General features: G+C 42.6%; 1 protein-coding gene across 1 annotated transcript in view; it reads left to right on the plus strand.

Annotated features, from left to right (window-relative positions):
• RPH3A (rabphilin 3A) overlaps positions 1 to 21,239 on the plus strand; it is a 726,349-nt gene that overhangs the window by 169,903 nt on the left and 535,207 nt on the right. The window contains exon 2 of the mRNA XM_086943083.1: positions 6,412 to 6,558. Coding sequence (XP_086799209.1) covers positions 6,412 to 6,558 — 147 coding nt within the window. The remainder of the gene's footprint in view (positions 1 to 6,411; positions 6,559 to 21,239) is intronic.

The raw sequence follows: 21,239 nt of genomic DNA on the forward strand, positions 1-21,239 counted from the left end.
GCTGAAGCAGCTCCGCATGCTCCGCATGGTCCGGAAGAAGGCGGAAAGGAAATGGAGAAAGAGCTACTGTGAGGAAGCTAAAAAAGACCTGAGATTGATATAATTGAAATACAAAGAGAGTATTCTCAAGTCTAAGGCAGACTTCTCTGCCAGTTCAATGATACAAGCGCCAAACGGGACAAAAGCACTTTGTAAGATTATCAAGGACCTTTCCTCCTCTTTATGAATGGAAAATAAAGTGGCAGCATCCCAAGAACTATGTGATGAGATTGCTCTACATTTTCAGGATAAGATTGCAAAAACTGTGGATACTCTCCATGTTAATAATAATGTTGAACAACTTAATCCTGAACAAATGATAGATGAAGTTCAACAACAGCCTGTATCTTTGGATAATTTTCAGACTCTAACAGAAGCTGCTTTTGACAGCTTGGTGGATAGCGTATCCTCAGGATCACCTCTTGATCCCTTCCCCCATAAAATGTGGAAGTCATTTGGGCGAGATACCTTTCCATGGCTGAGGCAAATATGCAACCTGTCCCTGGAAAAAGGAATGGTCCTGGAATGCTGGAAATTGGCAGTAGTGACTCCACTGATTAAAAAGCCTTCTTTGGACCCGTCAACTCCGGCAAACTTCCATCTCTCTCCTACCTTATCCAGCAAAAATTCTAGAAAAAGCAGTCAGTAGGTCACTGTTGTGATTTTTGGAGGAGAATCATCTACTTGATAAAGATCTGTTTGGTTTTCGCCGAGGTCATGGGACCGAGACGGCTCGGCCACTATGTTGGATAATCTGCGAATGCGAGCTGACAACGGGAATGCTACTGTTCTAGGGCTTCTCAACATGTCGGCCGCATTCGACACGGTGAACCATCCCATTTTGGTGGAAAGGCTAAAGAGAATAGGAGTGAAAGGTCAGGCATGGCAATGGCTTCAATCTTATTTAGTAGGAAGACAGCAGGTGGTAACCCTAGGACTGTTCTCCTCGAGTAAATCCCCAGTCACCCATGGGGTGCCGCAGGGATCTGCGATTAGTCCTATTCTCTTTAATATTTATCTGCAGCCCCTGCTCCCCATTATAAAGTCTTCTGGAGTCTGCCTAGTCAACTATGCCGACGACACCCAATTGGAATTCTCTTTAGAAGGTGACCATGCATTATCTCTGGACATGTTCCAGCAATGCATGCGGCGGACGACTGACTGGCTCAGAAGAAACTCTCTGCAATTTAATAGTGGAAAGACTGAGGTGGTGTACTGCTCCTCTGGTAGGATGCCTAGACAATTTCCACCTGAGTTTAGACTTACTCCAGAGGAGGAACCACTAACCCCGGCCAGTAAGGTACGTAATCTAGGGGTGCTGATTGATGACGATCTGCAGATGGAATCACAGGCAAATAAGACTGCCAGCGTATGCTTTCCATTATTACGTAAGTTACGTAAAATACTCCCTTTACTACCCAAAGAGTCACGCTCACTGGTGGTAAGCGGTACAGTGGGAAGCAGGCTGGACTATTGCAACTCCCTGTATTTGGGGTCCCCACAATATATTTTTCCGGGGTTGCAAAGAATCCAGTCTCCAGCAGCTAAACTGGCCCTTGGTAGGCAACAGAGCTCCGCCTCTTTCACATCTTTGGCTCTGAGAGAGCTACACCGGTTGCCTATAAGGGAAAGTGTTCACTTTAAGTCCCTTTGTAGAGTGGTGTGGCTCACTGGTTAGAGGCGGCAGACCCGGAAGCAGAGGTCGACCTGGGACCAGGGTTCGATTCCCGACGCGGCAGGGTCTTGGGCCATGGTCAGCGGACTTGATAATTCTCGCCTCGGTGCCTACTCCAACCATGGGTCCCACTCAGCAACTCTGGGCAATAGCTTGCTTAATCTCTACTTACGGCCCCATCAGCGCCGGGGATGCTTGTCTCCACCTTGGAGATGACCAGGAGGGACCATCTCACAGGGAAAGCCAGGATGGGTTCCCCAGCGGTATACAGCGCCGGGACGCCCCTTTGCTGGGGCAGCTGTGCGCTTTACAAGTATACAAAATTTAACATTTGTCTGGTTTTTAGAGCGGTGCATGAGCTAGGTCATGTCCCTCTGCAGGAAAGGTTTACATGGTATCAACCCATAAGGCAGCTTCGCTCTTCTAGTGCTGGCCTTCTGACGATCCCTAGATTCAAACGGTCTAGGTTAGGAGGAAGGGCATTTAGCGTGGTTGGTGCCCGTCTGTTGCATGAACTCCTCCAGGGCCTTAGACAACTCAACTCTCTGCTAGAGTTTTGCAGGAACCTAAAAACCTGGCTCTATCCCAAGGCCTAAGCCTCGACTCTTTTATCTCTCTGTTGTGACCTGCTTCCACTCTGGTCATCTCTACCGGTCTGAAGCACCAGGATACCCGTAGGGTGACAGTATGCGCTATACACGCTCTAAATTTAATCTAAAATCAATTAATCAATCAATGGTAGTCTCAAAGCAATAGTTTCTAAATTAAATTGCATATTTTTTACTTGAAAAAGTCAGACTTTAGTAAAAGAATAAGAAGCACCGGCCCTCTGGGGGAGCTACTGTCAAGCACCACTGCCACTTTTGTTACAGGGGCCCGATATTGCAGCACTGCTGCAAAACTGGCCCCCAGTAACAAAACCAGCCCCCATGGGTCAAAAACCAACCTCCACCCTTCCAGCCCTCTGGGAAAACGCCCGGTGCCCACTCCGGCCAGTCCGGCCATGCCTGTTTAACTGCACTGATTGGCCGCTCCTGGGCCTATTGTTTCAATTCATGAAGCTGTCCACCCGAAGGATAACTGACTGTAAAACATTAATTTAAACTAGGTCCATTGTGGCTTATTTGTCTTCATAAATTACAGCCTTCTATTTTGCATTCAGAGATTCTAATTGGTAAAACTCCTAAAAGACAGTAAGCTAGAGAATATTTATTTACTACTAGAATGGTTTTAATTGAGTTTCAACAAAGCATAGTTTAATTGTCATGACTGAAGGCAATGTCTTTTCCCACGTAGCCACGTGACATGAGCGGCTCAATGCACATTGTAGTAAAAACAGTAAAGGGGTAGGATCTCAGCCAACACATTACCTAAAATAAACTTTATCTGAAGAAACCTGATGGTTATTATTGAAAGCTTAAAAACCACTTAAATTCAGCTGTTAATCTAGGCAAGGATCCATAAAGCCCCATTCACAGAGCATTACTCACACTTGGAGTCATTCATACCATCAGAAATAACCTCATTGACAGTTCAAACGTTGACCTAGGTGTCAAATGCTACCTCGTATCCACACTTACGCTGCTAATGCTCAATAGCGCTCACCGCTGGCCTTCTGCAGGTTTTTATCCTGGACCTTGTGAAAGTTAGGAACATAGGGCCAGAAGTAGGTAAGTAACATTTACCGAATTTTAATTACCGAAAATTACCGAATTTTACCGATTCGGTAATTAAGATTCGGTAAATGTGAGGGGTTGGTATGTAGGGAATCCAGATGTTCCCTTTTACCGAATCGGTAAAATTCGGTATTTACCGATTCGGTAAATACCGAATCGGTAAAGCCTATTGATTCCTATGGGCTTCAAAGCCCATAGGAATCAATAGGCTTTACCGATTCGGTATTTACCGAATCGGTAAATACCGAATTTCACAAGGGTGCAGGGGGTGTCACTTTGACACCCCCTGGCACCCCCTAAACAGGCGTGGGTGCCATGTGGCAGGCATACATGCCCTAAGGGCAGGTCTGCCTGTCACATGGCATAGGTGTGCATGCACATATGTGCATGCACACCGGAATCGGTATTTTACCATGAGGTTTTGGGCCAGATGTAGGTAAGTAACATTTACCGAATCTTAATTACCGAAAATTACCGAATTTTACCGATTCGGTAATTAAGATTCGGTAAATGTGAGGGGTTGGTATGTAGGGAATCCAGATGTTCCCTTTTACCGAATCGGTAAAATTCGGTATTTACCGATTCGGTAAATACCGAATCGGTAAAGCCTATTGATTCCTATGGGCTTCAAAGCCCATAGAAATCAATAGGCTTTACCGATTCGGTATTTACCGAATCGGTAAATACCGAATTTCACAAGGGTGCAGGGGGTGTCACTTTGACACCCCCTGGCACCCCCTAAACAGGATTGGGTGCCATGTGGCAGGCATACAAGCCCTAGGGGCAGGTCTGCCTGTCATATGGCACAGGTGTGCATGCACACATGTGCATGCACACCAGAATCGGTATTTTACCATCAAATAGTATTTGATGGTAAAATACCGATTCTGTAATGCTTGTGGGACTCAGAAGAGTCCCACCTACATATCAATTTTACCGAATCGGAAAAAATACCGATTCGGTATTTTACAGAATCGGTAAATTTACCGATCGGTAAATTTACAGATTCTGTAAAATACAGGGCCCTACATCTCAAATTGCATTTACAGGTCGGTAACGGCCGAATTCGGCCGTTACCGACCGGTAAATGCCTACCTACATCTGGCCCTTTATTTCATGGTAAAATACCGATTCTGTAAGGCCTCTGGGACTCAGAAGAGTCCCACCTACATATGTAAAATACCGAATCGGTATGAATACCGATTCGGTATTTTACAGATTCGGTAACTTTACCGATTCGGTAAATATACCGAATCGGTAAACAAGGTCCCCCTACATCTCATTGACCCATTTACCGGTCGGTAACGGCCGAAATCGACCGTTACCGACCGGTAAAGGCCACCTACATCGGGCCCATAGTGAGCCTTAAGTAATCATTCTCCGCAATCTTTGCATCATCCGGGTGTTTTAGTGCTTAATTGTGCGTGTATTTTTGTTGGTTGACGTACACTTGCTCAAAAGACCATTTTATGGATATGACAAAACCCACTTAAAAGTCTTTGTTAATTTGGAATATGTTGTTTATTTTCCCCGGCTCATACTCATAACATTTCGGGTGAGACCCATTTGCACATTTGTTACTGTTTCTAAAATACAACACTGTATCGCTATAACACTATGGATAAAAGTATCAAAATAAACACTCTTCCTCCATGCATTATTTTCGCTATGTAACGTTTCTCACATCTCGAATTCTAAATAGAACCACACAAGCCTCCATTGCAGAAGCACTCATGTCTAACAAGCATGAAGTGACAAGGCTATACAGATGAGAATTATGCATGCTGGCATCGATAGGTATGTAGTAGAAGGAAGGATTCCCGCTGTCCCTGTGACTGCAAGCCTCCATATATGCCCGAGCTTGCACAATCCAGAGTGCATTTTGTACAAAGCACAAAATCAGTGAAAGGGCAGTTCATAATACTGAATTTTGGACAGTCAGAGAGAGGAGAGAGCCTTAAGCTTCAGGGTAAGTCTAGAGGGGGATGGAGGATTATGCCTTTTCGATTTGTATTTATTTAGGTGGAATGATTTCCAATTGTTCTTTGTTGATTTTCAAATGTGTATTTTTTTGTTATATTCCCATTCATGGAACATGAACAAAAATAATGAGACACATTTGAAAATCAACGAAGAACGATTGGAAATCATTTCACCTAAATAAATACAAATCGAGAAGGCATAATGCTCCATCCCCCTCTGTGAAATGCAGGAAGAACAAAAAAGAAAATGTATAAGCCGGGTAATCTTTCATTTTTCTTAAACTCTAAAATGTAATTTCTATCATTAAAATTTCATACGATCAAAATTATTTGAATAGAGAATAAGGGGCTTATTTCAGTGTCAGTTGCAACGGAGCGATCTCCGGTCAGCGGTCCCGACCACCTAATCACGATGCAATCCCATTACCCTACGGGAGCATGTGTTATAGTCCTAAACGGATGTAACACAAAGTCCCATAGGGAATGTGTACATCCCTGCACCCTGTGGAGGGCACATCAAGGTGCCTGCCACAAGGTGCAGGGATCAGCAAGGGGGCAACTGTCTGTGGCACCCACTTGCACCTGAATCGGAGGCCCCAAACAGAAGGGACCCTGCTAGGGGCCCCCCAACACGCTTTCCAACAAGGTTTCCATGTCAGAAATGCCAGCATGGAAAACCAGCTGGAAACAGTGCATCATACTAGAGAAGGCCGAAACGCCTTCCATTTGGATTACGGGCCAGTCTCCGACTTGCAGACGGGCTCCTGGACCCGTCGGAAGGCAGCCGGAATGACCGTCCGGTTTCAGTTCAGACCGTTTGTATTATATTCAGCTGGTCTGAATTGAATCCGATGATCTTGGTCGTGAAGCCTCTGCCCTAAGGTCCGAGGTTTTACGACCAAGAGCATAAAAGGGCCCTTAATGTGCTGTTTGGCATCTGCAGAACATTGAGAAGTGTTGCTCTGTTGCCCACGTATCTGCTGGTGTCTGCATCTCAGGAACATATAAAAAGTTTAATAGTCTTTAAATTGATCCACAGACTTGCCAGCGGATGGACAATGCATCCCGCCAACCAGACAGACAGACAGAGGAAACATGAGGATCTGACAGACGAGGAAAAGGAGATTATCAACAGGGTAATCGAACGAGCAGAGAAAATGGAAGAAATGGAGCAGGAGCGTATTGGGTAAGGAGATCACCTTTCAACTGCTATGTTGTTTTCTTTAATGCAGCTCATAAAGAGATAGCCGGTAGTTGTCAGGAATAAAGCATGAAACGCAATCTGAATGTTTGAGGTGCTGTTTTCATGAGGGCTGCAATATGCGCGCCCTCCCGGGAGAAAATTGTGCATCCAGTATACACAGATTGCTCGGGTTAGCTAATATCTGGTAGCAAAAATCTGCAAACCATTCTGTCTACAAAAGTAAAAAAAATTGTATGCAATGCTATTAGTCAATGCTCATGCATATTCTGGGCATTTTCAAACATTGCAGAAGCAGTATTTACCCTACGGTTTCCTATAGGTGTGATCTGAGGATAATTAGCAGTGGAAAACCCCCCTGGGATGTGCATTTGTGTCCGCATTGTAAATCTGAGTCTGGCGCAAATTGGAGCTGGCACGCAATTCAGTATTTTCACTTGATTTGCAATCAGGTTCTTAATATTAGCGAAATACTTTTTGACATTCCCCCCCAAAAATTCCAAAAATTCCCGGAAGGAGGATATGTATGTGGTATGTTATTCTCCATGTTCTATACCAGCAACGTTTTTTCAAATAGAATTATTTTCAGTGAAACTCTGGCAATAATTGAAATGTACAAAATCTTGAATTATGTGAGAGAATAATGGAAGCTAAAGGATTGAGGTTTGTGTAGCGTTACAGAGGCTTAGCTGGCGTTTTTGGGGAGACAGGTTTGTTATTCAGCACCCCAGCCTGTGATGAAATGCATCATAACGTGCACCTGAGGCATATTATGAATGGGGCGCACTTACCCTGTTTGAATGTGTGCCCTAATACTTTGAATGCGCTGCCCCTAGGGCAGCACATTCAAGTGAAAAAGGCGGCAGCTTTGAAGCAGCCACTCCGTGTTTCACAGTGCATGCGGCAACGCGCCTGCACTTTTAAGCGGGGAGATCTCCTTGCAGGCGGGTGCAGTGAATAACTGCACTTGGCTGCAAACAGGGACATGTGTGGCCCCAAGCAAATGAGGATAGGCCCTCTGGTCGTAGCGCTGGTGCTATGTGTGCACCAGCGCTATCTGTATTACAGTGTCTGTTGCCCCTTGTCGAATACCAAAGTGCCCGGGTGGTGCGCAAAGCAGGCACTAATGACCTTTGCACCGAAGGGGCACTTTCCTAATACTGCCCCTGGTGAGCTGTTTTTAGAATGCAGAAGATGTAGGAAGATAACATGTTGTGTTTTACCAATTTCAAGCACCAACATAGAAAGAATCCCATAAAGCAGTGTTCCCCAAACTGGGTCAAGCAGATTTTTGGTGAGTCGCGAAATTCCAAGCAATTAATAAAGATGCCTTTAAATTCTGTATTTACCTTGTCACTTTGCTTCACTTTAAAGACAGAGTTCAAATGTCAGTCTATATCTTCTGCTGGTTATGTTTTTTAATGTGGGGACTGATGTCTACAAACTCCTCTCACTTTGCAGCCAGAGAAAGAAAAGTTAAGAAAAATATGTGACAATCTTGCTGGAGTGCATAAAGGGTGGAAGGAAGGGCAGTAGGATCCCATTTTTTAACATATAACAAAATGTAAATACCTGTATATTGACCAGGAACATTCAGCAGTTAGAAAAGCAAAAACGACGTTTTTTGTACTTCTGAAGTGTGCCTGGGTGCCTTTTCTGCACTATAGCAACTATAAACAATAAATACATTGATTTTGCAGGTCAAACAACAAATTATCAATCGATCATTGAATTTGTAGAGTGCCACCAATCTCAAAAGACATCTAAGCACTAAAGAATGCACAGTAGGATTCTTTTGGGAAGAGGGGTGTCTTTAAGGCGTTCCTGAAGGGCTGCAGTTCTTCGAGAATTACTGTGTTCTACCAATAGATTATACCATTCAGCACAGATAATATTCAGGAATGCTCTTCCCCCAGTCCTTTTCCTGATGCTCTTGAATGAGTGACACGTGTGACTTCGCTGCAAAAGTCAAAGATATTCAAAGGTGGTCCACGAGAGACAGATCATAAGAGATTAAGTGAACAGCTGACTAAGCAAATGACCCCATTATAATTCATTAGGCCCACTTCTCTTGTGTACACTTACATTTCAAACGTTAAAATGACTTGGTTTATGCATATAAATCTATAACCTAAGGGTACAAATGGATTGTTTGCAGCTGTTAAATCAGTTTATGATTCTGAAAACACAGTTTTGGACTTTTAAAAATGATTTACTCACGTATTTTTGATGAGATTAAATCTTCTCCCAAGGTGGACATTCCAGGGCGGGAATGCCTTGATACGTTTGTGCACACCCACAACACCACAACATTCCATGTTTGGGGGTGTTTGTAAACCTTTCCTAAGACCATTTCCCCCCTCACATGGTTGTGCATCTACACCTATTTAGAACAGTAGTAAATCCAGTGGCGGCCGGCATGGCTCATGGGTGGCAGAGCGGGCGCAGGGGTTGGAATAAAAAAAACTTGCCTTGAGGTCGGGTCTTGCGTCTCTGGTCCTGCTCCTGCTCTCCAGCCTCCGCCTCTGACAGGAAGCAGGCATCCAGGCTCCCACCCTTAAGCCAATCACAATGCCGTGACGCAGCGCTCAGACAGGGGCTGGAGGGGTGGGCATGTTCTCCATGCAGACTGTAGTGCAGCCTGCATGAAGAAGGGGAAAGTGCGCATGACTAGTTTGGGCAGCCTGAGAGGATCGGCCAAACAGTCATTGCGCACTTAGGAGTGGGCAAACAACTCTTCCCCTGAGCCCTGCTCCGGGAGCAGAGCTGCCCCACCTGCCGCAGAGCAGCAGGAGTCAGACACGAAGCATAAACTGATACCTCAAAGTTACTATCATTTTATGTTTCTCACTGCTTCAAAGCAGTGGGGCGGCGCTCCTCCGCTGTAGCGGAGGAGCCGCCCCTCAGTAAATCTATGTCAGGGTGGAACTGGAATGGTCCCAAACTAGGGCACTCATTTACACTTACAAGAATGTCGATCCTCCCACGCTCACCTCCTCACCACTGCAAGAATCAAAAAATCCAGATGGGGAGGGAGCTCTTTCTCCCACTTGGTCTCAAAACTGTGGAATGCCCCTCCATTGGACCTTAGAGGGCAGAAAAATGAACTAATATTCAGGAAAAAGCTGAAGACCTGGCTATTTCCATCTAGCCACTAATGGGCCCTTCTCTTACTACAGTTCTAATTGTCAGCGCGGGGAAGCCTCCGGGTAGCCAGGGCTATATAAATCACATAAATAAATGTACATTATGTAAATGTATGCAGGCTAAATTTCACTTAGGCATAAGTTTCACTCTATCAAATAATTCCATGAGTACACTTGGGCACCTATGTGCGTGTTGCAACTTCAGTCATGCTCCTGAACAACACAGAAAGAAATTTAATATTGTAGGAGGAAACGTATTGGAGTACTTTTCCACTTTTTCTATGAATAAGGCTCATGGTGGGTGAATGTATCTTACATGAACATCTTAACTGCTTCCATGCTCATGACGGAGCCGCTCCGTCATGAGCTTCGGTTGAGCTGTGCTCATGACGGAGCGGTTCCGTCACGGCCCGCTCGGCCTGCCTGCGCGGCGCGAATTCCGCGCCTGCGCTGGACGTTCCATTGAGCGGGCGGGGCCATGATGGAACCGCTTCGTCATGAGCACAGCACAACCGCGGCTCGTGATGGAGCGGCTCCGTCACGAGCATGCGAGCGCTGCTCGGCCCACCCCTCCCCCCTAGCGCTGCGGCGGAATTGCCGCCGCAGCGAAGGGGTTAAAACTGTTTCATGGCTCTGGCCCCCTGATACACTCTGGACATGCACCTTTGGCATAAAATATTAGCACCCATTTTGCCGCGTGGTTGTATGGCTCTTTTGTGTAATGCAGCAGTAACTGCACATTTCCCAGTTTCGTGATTGGTGTTGGCAAATGTAGCTCCTTGCCTCTCTGTTCGCCAACCCTGTGCTGTAAATGAGCACGCCACTGGCTGTTTCAAGGGGAGGCCGTCGCATGACTAGCTTTCTAGCCAGCAGCCACTGCATTGCAGTGCTTCCGGGTGAAGGGAACCGGAACCGACAGGCGGGGAGCGCTTGAACTAGCTTCAATGGCCAGGAAGAAATGTTGAAATGGAAATAAACCTCTTGCAGGCTCAATCTCACTTCTGCCTCCCCGCCATCTTCCCCGCATTTCTGGTCGAAAGAGTCTGCCTGCCTGTGCGCTTTCCCCCACCCATATAGTGATGCAAATGAATGCAAATTCCAACCTTTTTCTAATAATTTTTTCTGATATGCGCTTTCATAACCAAAGATGCCGCTTGCTTCTCGCGCCTTATCTGCCCTGCACAGACTGGGGATGAGAATGGAGCGGAAGCTGATTAAGAATCCCAGCCACTGTGCTCTACGTTTTCTGAGCTGCCCCTTGAATATTCGGCGATTAATTATTTAGAATTCTCGAGTAAACCAGCAATCCTTAGTTATTTTTCCTTTCATTGTTCTTCAGCTGCAGCACAATAGAGGACAGACAGGCCCGATGGCATAATAGACAAATGCTGCTATTGCAGGCGTCTGTGTTGAAACTCATTGTATGAATTGGGGATGGGGGGCATTCAGGCTATCATCAAAACGAGGTCGATACTATGAGCACCACTGAGTTGGGTGCTTGGGGTGAACGTATGCTTTACAAATATACATTTTAATCTATAGCTGGTGCAGTGAAAAATGTCAGCAAACAGTCTGTTCCTCTCCTCTGCTATCCCTTGTGCATCTGCTGCCGAAGAACCAACAGCTAGATTCATCAAGGATTTTTGCGGGCGCAAACGGTGCAAATCGCAGAATTCGACCGTTTGCGCCCGCAAAAATGGCATTTGGAATTCATCAATGGGTCATGAACTCGCAATTTGAAAAATCGCCAAAAATTGCTATTTTTCAAATTGCGATCGCATTTAAGGAATCTCAATTTGAGATTCCTTAAATGCTATTCATGAACCATTAAAACATTGCGATTTTGCTATTTTTTGCCGCTATTTACTGCGAAGTCTGACTTCGTGGTAAATAGCGAAAACTGAGAAACATGCACTTTTGTGCATTTTTCTCAATTGTATGTTACACACACACATGTCCTTTGGACATGTGTGTGCGCAACATAAGTCTAAATTTACATTTCAGGGGTGCTACAGGGTGTCCTTTGGACACCCCTGGTACCCTTGAAATCGCATCCTTATTTGCGATTAGCAAATTGCTAATCGCAAATAAGGAATGTGTAGGAATCGCAATTTATTTAGCGATTCCTACATGAATCCCGTTTTGCAAGTCCTTAATAGCGATTCCTTAATAATCGCTATTAAGGACTCGCAAAACAGGACAATGATGAATCTAGCTGTCAGTCTTCAGGTCCTTCCTGAACTCGAATCTAAATTTCCTAGGCTTGTAGTGCAAGTCAATACAAATTCACCTTTTCAGCTGTTGACGCAGAGCTGTGTTCCAGCAGCAATCAAGTCACTATGCCAAATTACCTACTGTCCCTGGCAAACTCCTTCCAGTTTCTCTCTGCCAAAGCTTCTGGCCTTATGCCACCAGCCCTTTGATACAACCTCAAGCAGCAATAGCAACTGTGACATATGGTTGTCAGCTTTGTGCTAAAGCAGATTGACTGAAAATCAATGCGGTCATCTGTAACACTGGTATTCAAAGACAATGTTTATGTCGTGTTGAAACATCCACGCATAAAAAATAATAATGATCAAGTTCTGTATATTGTGTCTGTTGTTTTGTCCTTAATACTACTGCAGAGGGTTTGCTGTGCTTGTGCTTGTCATCCTGTAGGCGAATGGAAATGTTTAAGGATCCTGTCATTCAGGATCAAGGCATTTACACCCACAGATCAGAGTTTTGAGCATGTAAGTTCTAATTAGAGGTGCAAACCACTTTGCAAGCCAAATTCACAAAGCCATTTGTAGGTGTAAGATGAAATAAATTGATTTAGGAGTGCAAATCCACATTTTATATGCATAAACCTTAATTTACTTGCATGCAATATTACACTAGCATTTTGTAATATTAGGAGAGTTGGGGCCATATGTATCAAGCCTTTTTCGATTCGCAAAGGCCGGATTTCGGCGAATTCCGGCCTTTGCGAATCGCAAAAGGCTGTTTTGCAATTTTTGATGTGTATTAAAAAATCGCATCATAAGGAATCCCATAACTTTGCGATTCCTTATTTTGCTATAGCATTTAAGGAATCGCAATTTTGCGATTCCTTAAATGCTATGTATGAAGCATTTTTCTATAGCGAATTAAGCTTAAGAAATCGCAATTTATCATCAACTTTCAATTGGTGGTAATTTGCGATTTCTTTAAAAAATGCACAAAATGGGATTTTTGAATATGGCTTGTGACGCACATACATGCCCATAGGGCATGTATGTGCGCCATATGCACACACACATGCTGATTTCAGGGGTGCAGCAGGGTGTCCTTGAGACACCCCTGCACCCTTGTAATCAATCTCATTTTGCGATTCGCAAATTGCGAATCGCAAAATGAAATGCATTTCACAATCATTCCTATGGGCCTCCTGGCCCATAGGAATGAATGGGAAATTATTCCTTATTTGCGAATTCGCAACTTGCGAATTCGTAAATAAAGATTAAGGAATCGCAAAAAAATGCGATTTTTTACATACATACCGTTTTGCGATTTCTAAATAGCGATTCCTTAAAAATCGCTATTTAGAAATCGCAAAACGGAACTATGATACATATGGCCCTAAGGCTGTTACTTTGAGGGTAATTAGAAACTTTTTCTTGACTCAATGTCATACTGGAAATGGTTTGATATTTTTATCTTCTCGGGGAGGAGTAAATCCGTTTTTTTAGAGGGGCGTGGTATGGAAGAGCCCCAACATTGGTGGGGTTGTGGTGGCAAAAGTTAACAAGTGTATATGTACTTAATCAGCAAATATCTTCAGAGTTTATGCAAAGCAGGAGATAAGGCTAATTGCAAACTAGGCTACTTCTATGTAGTTGGATGTGAGAAAGAAGCTACATTGGAATGCTACTTTTATTCTCCATAACCGTAGTCATTGAAAACATAGCACTAGCCTGTGAGATTCAGAATTTTTAACTGGGGTGGGGAAGGAGGGAGGCAAATCTTGAACTCCCACAAAGTCAGTCAACTAGTGCATGTTTAGAAAAAATAGAGCTTAAACAAGAACAAATGTGCTCAGCTCGATGGTCACGGCACAAAACAAACAGGATTGAAATGTGAATAAAGCAAAGCAGCAACAAATTGAGTTTTTCAACTGAAATGAGGGACTATCCCGGGCTGTTTGGGGGGGAGTTCCCCTTTTAATGTGAGTAGAAACAGTTAACCTGGGAACAGCTCACAACCCAAGGCCTTCTTTGCACCTGTACAATATTTTAGAAAAAAGGTCAGTATCCTTAAAAAATATAAGGCAAGAAATGCTTTGTATTATTCAAATAAAGAAACACATCATCCACTTAAGCAAAGTATTTAATTTGTTTCGCTTCATAAAAAAACTCCAATAAAAATCTTCTGATTCACCATGGCTAAAACGGGTTAAAAGGGTTCCAGAGCCAAAATAAGAAGTAACAGGGTTAGACCAGTACTTGACAAGTACCTCTATGTAATGAAAAAACGTGACAGTTGACCATTTATTTATAAAGTAGCTTTGGAATTGGAATACTTGATATAAATCATATTTATAAATTTCATCCAATTCCATGACATTGAGGAGCTTTAAACATACATTTCCAACCCAAGTGGTCAAAAGCCTTTTCTACCTAATATGATTACTGCAAAAAGAAATTTGTAGTTATAATATTCAAAAACATCCGAACATTGTCAGAAGATAACATGCTCATAATAAATCCTGTTTGTTGATTTTTAATCACACAATTTAGAAATGATTCCAATTGCAGGTCCAAAATCTTAGCAAATACCTTACAATACATATTTGTAGTTTGAAAGGTTTTACAAAGGGTTACATCCTCTTCTAACTTAGGAAAGAAACATATACCTGCTTCAGTGAAGGATTAATGATTTCCCTGAAGATAAAAGATGTCAAAATAAATTAAATGACTGACAAGCAATACATTGTGATAAAAGTGTTAAGAGTAAAAGGGAAATCCATGTGGACCAGGGGCTTTAATGTTTGTTAAATTATGTAGCCTTTATAGCTTTATTTAATTCCTGTTTCAGCAGAGGTAGATCTAAATATGGGTATTCTACTGTAGAAATTTAATTAAAGTAGGTATTCATGTTGGTTTCAGAGATTTCTGAATCCTGTGTATACAATTGCTCAGCAGTGCAGTTAACCAACATGCAATAGAGATTTACATACGAGTGTTGTGGCTGCTAAAAAAAACCCGTCCGCCGCTCAGATCAGACTAGAACTCTGCCTCTTTAAAATCAAGCGGTAGGTGCCGGTGCTTTCCTCAATCTATGTCATAAGCTGAGAAGGGCCAGAGTGGACTCTCTGGAGGCCCTACTGTGAGTTGATATCCGCTCTGGTGGGCCAGCGGGGTCCTCCTTTGTTTCCTCCATATAAGATGTTGATGCTTTTATTTCCTCTGATAAAATCTCTAAAGTAGGATGAAGACTTGACTTAGCAGGCGACAGAGAGCTTTTCTGCTTTCTTACTAGAAGTTTCAGCACCAACAGAATCTTTCTTCTTCGGGAACTTTGTTATTAGCAAGGAGACTGTAGGTCTTCTTGTACTAGATGCAAAGGCATCCATTTTAGGATTATCAATCATAGAAGGAGCCATAAAGAGTTTAGAAGGTTGGATACAGCGGCACTTGTCTCTATAGTCAGGGATTACTTCTACAAGAGGCCTGGAGTTAAAAAATAGAATATCAGTTATTTAAAACACATCATCCTACAGAGACTGGAGTTTCCACTACCACATCATTTAGTAATATGAATAAGAAAGTTTATTGCAAAACAACTAGTAGAGTGACCCCAACGTAGTGATGCTAATACTCCTTCAGTTGCCTGAGCCCGCATTATATTGATTTGGGTCTGCAATCACATTTCCAAATAACATTGTGCTTTCCTTATATGCATGTGAAATCTTTGCAAACTGTGGAAGTGCCTCCTATCCACTATATCTAAACTTTAAGTTGTACTTCTTAGAAGGATTTAAACTGTGCACTAATAAACCAAGTGACCTTCATTACTACTTCTGAATCCTGCAAGCTAAAATGGTCCCCATCCTGAAGAGAGTTTTTACCTAGGAAAAACGCCACCAAGCCCTGAATCCACAAACAATATCTCACCGCCAAAGGCCTACCTAGTAATTTAATATGTCCTATTAATGCCAGCTAATAGTGTGAGGCAAATCCATCCAGAAACATTTCAGTATCAACATTCACATAGGATCTTTAGTCATGTGCAACCTTTTTTTTTATACCAGAGAGAGGCCATGTCCACAGTAAAAACACTTTACTCAATTCATAACTGTTGGAGCATGTAAAAGGAAATTAGATATTTGTAAATGTTTGTGCTTATTTACATGTTATTAGGCCAGTCTGGAGCGCAATTTAATAAATTCATGAAATAACTACTGTATAGATAGTGGAACTTATTAAATATGTGACCATCAAACCAAACTCTTGTATGGCATGCTGCTGTCTTTTACCTGTTAGTTGAGTAGGGTTGTATGCGGCTTACGTTTGCTGTATAAAGTGCTAGAAAAAGTTTCAAAGTGGAGGTGCTGCCATCGTCGTTACATCACCCAAGTCAATGGGATTGTGAAAGGTCCAAGCATCACACAAAGAACAAGTGTAGTAAATGCGCCACACCCATTCAGCAGGAGAGTAATGAGGTTTAGGTAGGTAGCGGTGGCGCACTTTGGAGAACACTGTTACATATATATGTATTTTGGTAGTGCACTGTCATTTGCAGAGAGCACATTTTTCATTGAAATGGCCCTAAATTTGCACAGACGTACAGTTTTACTGATACAACTATAAAGAGAACAAAGCACAATGTGTGGAAATCAGGTTTCCATTAATTATTACAATTTGCCAATTACTTACTTAATGTTTCTTGACTTGTTTTGATCCTATTTAAATATTTCCATCACACTTCACATTTGCAGAGAGTGCTCCATGTATGCTTTCTAACTGCTGGTATGTTTTGAAATATGTGCACAGTCCATACACAAGTATTTAAGTGTTGTGGTGTTAGAAAAAAATAACATCCCACAGCCTTTCCCTTCACGCTCCCTGTTCTCTAGCAAGATAATCACATAGCTCTACATACAAAATACTCTCATTTTGTAGTCAGAGAATGAACAGTAAACACCAATCTCCATGTTAAATGAATAATCAGCAATTATTAGCTTGACATTATACCTCTTTCTTTGAACGCACAGCAAATGTGACTTTACATATTCAGATCTGTAGGTCGTAAAGTTTTGACTGATTGGCTCTTAATTCAAATTATAAGTGTATGGGGACAGTTTAAGTGCACGGGCTGTACCTATGTTGAACAGCATTATAAAGCTATAATACATGCGATTCTGCAATCCCTGTATAAATGGAAGTCTACTAATTTCTGTCTAATCTGCGATACACCAAGTCACCGTTTATAAAGAAAAGACGCCAGAACTTGATTCTTGTAAGTTATTATAGTCGAGTTTTGCTGTCACAATGCCTGCTGTCAGAGCCAGCAGCCAAGGTTTAAGGCAGGTCTAGTCACAGAGCATAATTAATGCAACTGTTTAAAGCAAGAAAAGGGACGTTGCTTTTCTTTCTTCTGCTCTATTTAATAACGTACAATGACGAGCAGAGAGAATGTTTATTTTTATGTACTTCGACAGAGAAAAGCTGGAATATATCTGTAGGTTTCCACACATTCTGAGCTACTGCAGCTTTTGTTTTTGTAACAATTGAATTGTATTGAACTGTTTCTAATATCTGTTTGCAACAAATATCTAACAGGCTTTTGATGTGCTTAATTTTGCTCTAGAGCTTTTATTTTTATTCTTCATGTTTACAAACATGCTTGCTCTTCCATATGAAAGAGCTATGCACCACGGTTTTAAATAGTTTGTGGGAAAGGTGATGGGGTGACCATGTATTATATGAGATAAAGTACACCCTGATGTACATGATAAGGATATTGCAAGTCACCTCAGAGCTCCACAACCTTATAAAGGAACTCGGCCTTCAGCCTTGTTCATCTATATGGTAATAGAACTCCTCTGTGATTTGAAATATCCTTTCAATTTACTGAGGGGGTACCTTATCACTTATATGATGTGTTTTGACACCTGGAATTAGAACAGCATGTGAAAATCAGTATTACTGCACCACATGTTTTGCCCCAATTCTGGCCTTTGTTTGGCAGTGGCATCTGGCATGGAATGGGGTGTGCAGGGTGGGGGGGACAAGGGGTTGAAAGGGACAAAATATTGAAAAAAAGAAAACATTTACCTCTTCGCACCATGGCTGCCTGTTTCTTTTCCCTTGTTGCTGAATCCGGAAGCACACAGGCTCCCCTGAGCCAATCACAATGCTGCAATGCAGTGTTGTGATTGGTCTGAACGCTCAGACTGGGACAGGGAGCCTGTGTTTGTTCCCTCACTAGGCTGTAATGCAGCCAGGGTGGGGAACAAGCAAAGTTCGCAGGACTTCTGGGGAAGCCTGAGAGGGCCGACCAAGCAGTCCTGCGCCCTTAGTGAGCTCAGTCCACTCCTCCTCCCTGAGCCACCAGCCACGCCATGCCCCTCAGAAACAAAAAATAAAATCAATAACTTTGTTATCATCATTTTATTTTTCCCTTTTCCATTGCTCTGAGAGCAGTGGGGCAACGCTCCTCTGCCTTAGCGGAGGAGCCGCACCTGGTTTTTGGGCATTGCTCCACTTTTTTTCATGGGGATTTTAGTCTGGAAAAAGAAGGCCACTTGTCACAACGTTTGTGGTCAGCATGCTTTCCTCAAATTTAGGCACAATTTCCAGGCATATTTCACCAATTTTTAACTGATGTAAGGGTTCTGGAAAAAGCGAGAAACTTGTAAATCATGTTTGGGCCAACACCTTGAGTTTGCGGGTGAAGCAGGGACACCAGACCACTTGAACTCGGGTTATCATGGCGCAGTGAACCGCTTCTCATGACCACTAAATCCACTTCCTCTTTCTAAACATTCGCAGGCTCACATCCAACCACTGCCAGCCAAAACAATGAATAAACAATAGGAAAACAAAGCAATTTACATCAAGTGCTGACTACATTGTTTTACAGTCATGGTCACGAAAAAATGCACACACAAAAGGTTTTAGTATTTAAATATGTATTGCCATGCCATACAAATAGATTATCTAAGCAGGAGTAATGAACTGAAAGAAGCAGCGAGAAGTGTGTTTAATGCAGCATACAGCTCTGCTCTCTGAAAACACATAATTGAAATGTAAAGTGATTTAATATTTCAAAATATTACGACCTGCAGTGAGCAACTGCGGTTTCTACATCTATATTAGTCTGATGTTGAGGGGCTGATTCTTGGTTATTTTACTGCACCTAACTACTACTTAAGTGCGGAAAAAATGTAATGTGCATCCCATTCCGGATTAACAGAATCAGATACCGTGAGATTTTACCCTTCGTATTGGGAGATGTAGGAGCAGAAATTACACCAGTATGGTGACATTTCAGCGTGTGCATGTCAAGTTTGTGTCTCTCTTCACCACAATTTGTAATAGTTCCCGACACGGCAAATAAACAGAAAAATATTCCTGGCAAGTGCAGGAGTAAGTGCATTTTCACAGTGGGAACTGGTAGAGAAAATGTATGCAAATATTTTCATAATGGAGAAATCTGCCTGCAAAAATAATTGTGCATGTGGGTGCTCCTGAATGTCGCAACAAAAGAAGAGATGTCCGGTCAAAGGGGTGTGTGTACTGTACTAGAAACTAAAGAAAATGTGGGATCATGCAGCAACCACAAGAAATAACACTGGGCTGAGAAACTCCCATCAGCCCACCCTTATGGCGGAACATCATCATGTGGGATTCAGATAGTGGATCCAAACCTCGCCCAACCCATCAATTGATGGTGCGGAGATAGATATCTGAGGTGGAAATCTAGCCACAGTGTTATTCAGATGGTGCTGATGATGTGCAGTGCTGTGAAAAAATGTGAATGTGAAAGTCTAAAATTGGCTACCAGGGGAAAAAAGTCAAGTTTAATAAGAATTGTCCTAGTGTCAAAATTAAAATAACGCCTAATAGTCTGAAAATATAACAATACTATGGCGCTGTGCAGGAAGGTCAACATGTTTCAGCCGAGCGGAACAAACTGTCTGAATCCCACATGATGATGTTCCGCCATAGGGGTGGGCTGATGAGAGTTTCTCAGCCCAGTGTTATTTCTTGTGGTTGCTGCATGATCCTACATTTTCTTTAGTTTCTAGTACAGTACACACACCCCTTTGACCGGACATCTCTTCTTTTGTTGCTACATTCGAATAGGGGTATTGAGATGTCAGGGTTGGTAAACTAATCCCCTTAGACCCTCCTTACACTCCTTTTTTCAATGCTCCTGAATGTCTACAGCTTTCTTAGATGTTCTTGAGTGATCCTGCGAGTAGACCAAAAAAAAAAATATTCAAATGTACAAAAACGAAGGAGTACCCATACGGGAGTAAATGCCACGCTTTTTCTAGAAGTTTAAGAATCAGGCCTAAATTTGGGGAAATGAGCTCTGCTAACAATATTAAAACAATTAATAAAGGTAACATATAGAATATACACTTTTGAAACTGGTTTCAGAAAAACAACCTTTAGCCGACTCATGGGCAAGCAGTCATAAAAGAGTTTGTGGTTGCACGTCCGTCATTAACACAAAGCTACACAAACTAAAAACGTATTCTACACCTACTAAAAACTTACAGTTGCTCAAACAATTCATCTAAAATTTTTAGAAACTGACCATTAACATGACAGCACACTATCCACCTGTTTCTCGCACTCATTTGACATCAAGGTCAGTGAACTTTAAGCCCCAGGCCACAGGCATCAGAGTCATGCACATGATGCAATTAAAGACATGTTTTTTTACTCAAAAAATGTAAACCACTCCATTTCCCTTTACATCTAGCTCCTCACTTAGCGTGTGAGGTATCTGTCCGCGCTTTAGAAATATCAGTATTATTATTATTATTATCTTGTCCTAAATGTACTGATACCCTAAAAGTTGAATTATTTGAGAACATGTGACCTGATAAAACTCTAAGGGCCAGATGTAGGTCGCCAATTACCGGTCGGTAACGGCCGATTTCGGCCGTTACCGACCGGTAATTGGTTTTTGAGATGTAGGAGGCCCGAATTTTACCGAATCTGTAAACTTACAGATTCGGTAAATTTACAGATTCGGTAAAATACAGACTCGGTATATTTACCGAATCAGTAATTCCAGATGTAGGTGGAACTTAAATTAGTGCCACAGGTACTTAAGAATTCGTTATTTACCATGAAATGCTATCTCTATGGTAAATAACAAATTCCTCTGTACATGCACATCTGTGCATGTACACCTGTGCCATGTGGCACACATACATGCCTTAAGGGCATGTATGTGTGTCACATTGCACACAAGCCAGAATCAGGGGTGCAACAGGGTGTCAAAGTGACACCCTGTCCCCCTTGTAAATTCGGT

The sequence above is a fragment of the Lissotriton vulgaris genome, chromosome 11 (assembly GCF_964263255.1).
Source record: "Lissotriton vulgaris chromosome 11, aLisVul1.2, whole genome shotgun sequence".
In the NCBI taxonomy this organism is placed as follows: Eukaryota; Metazoa; Chordata; class Amphibia; order Caudata; family Salamandridae; genus Lissotriton; species Lissotriton vulgaris.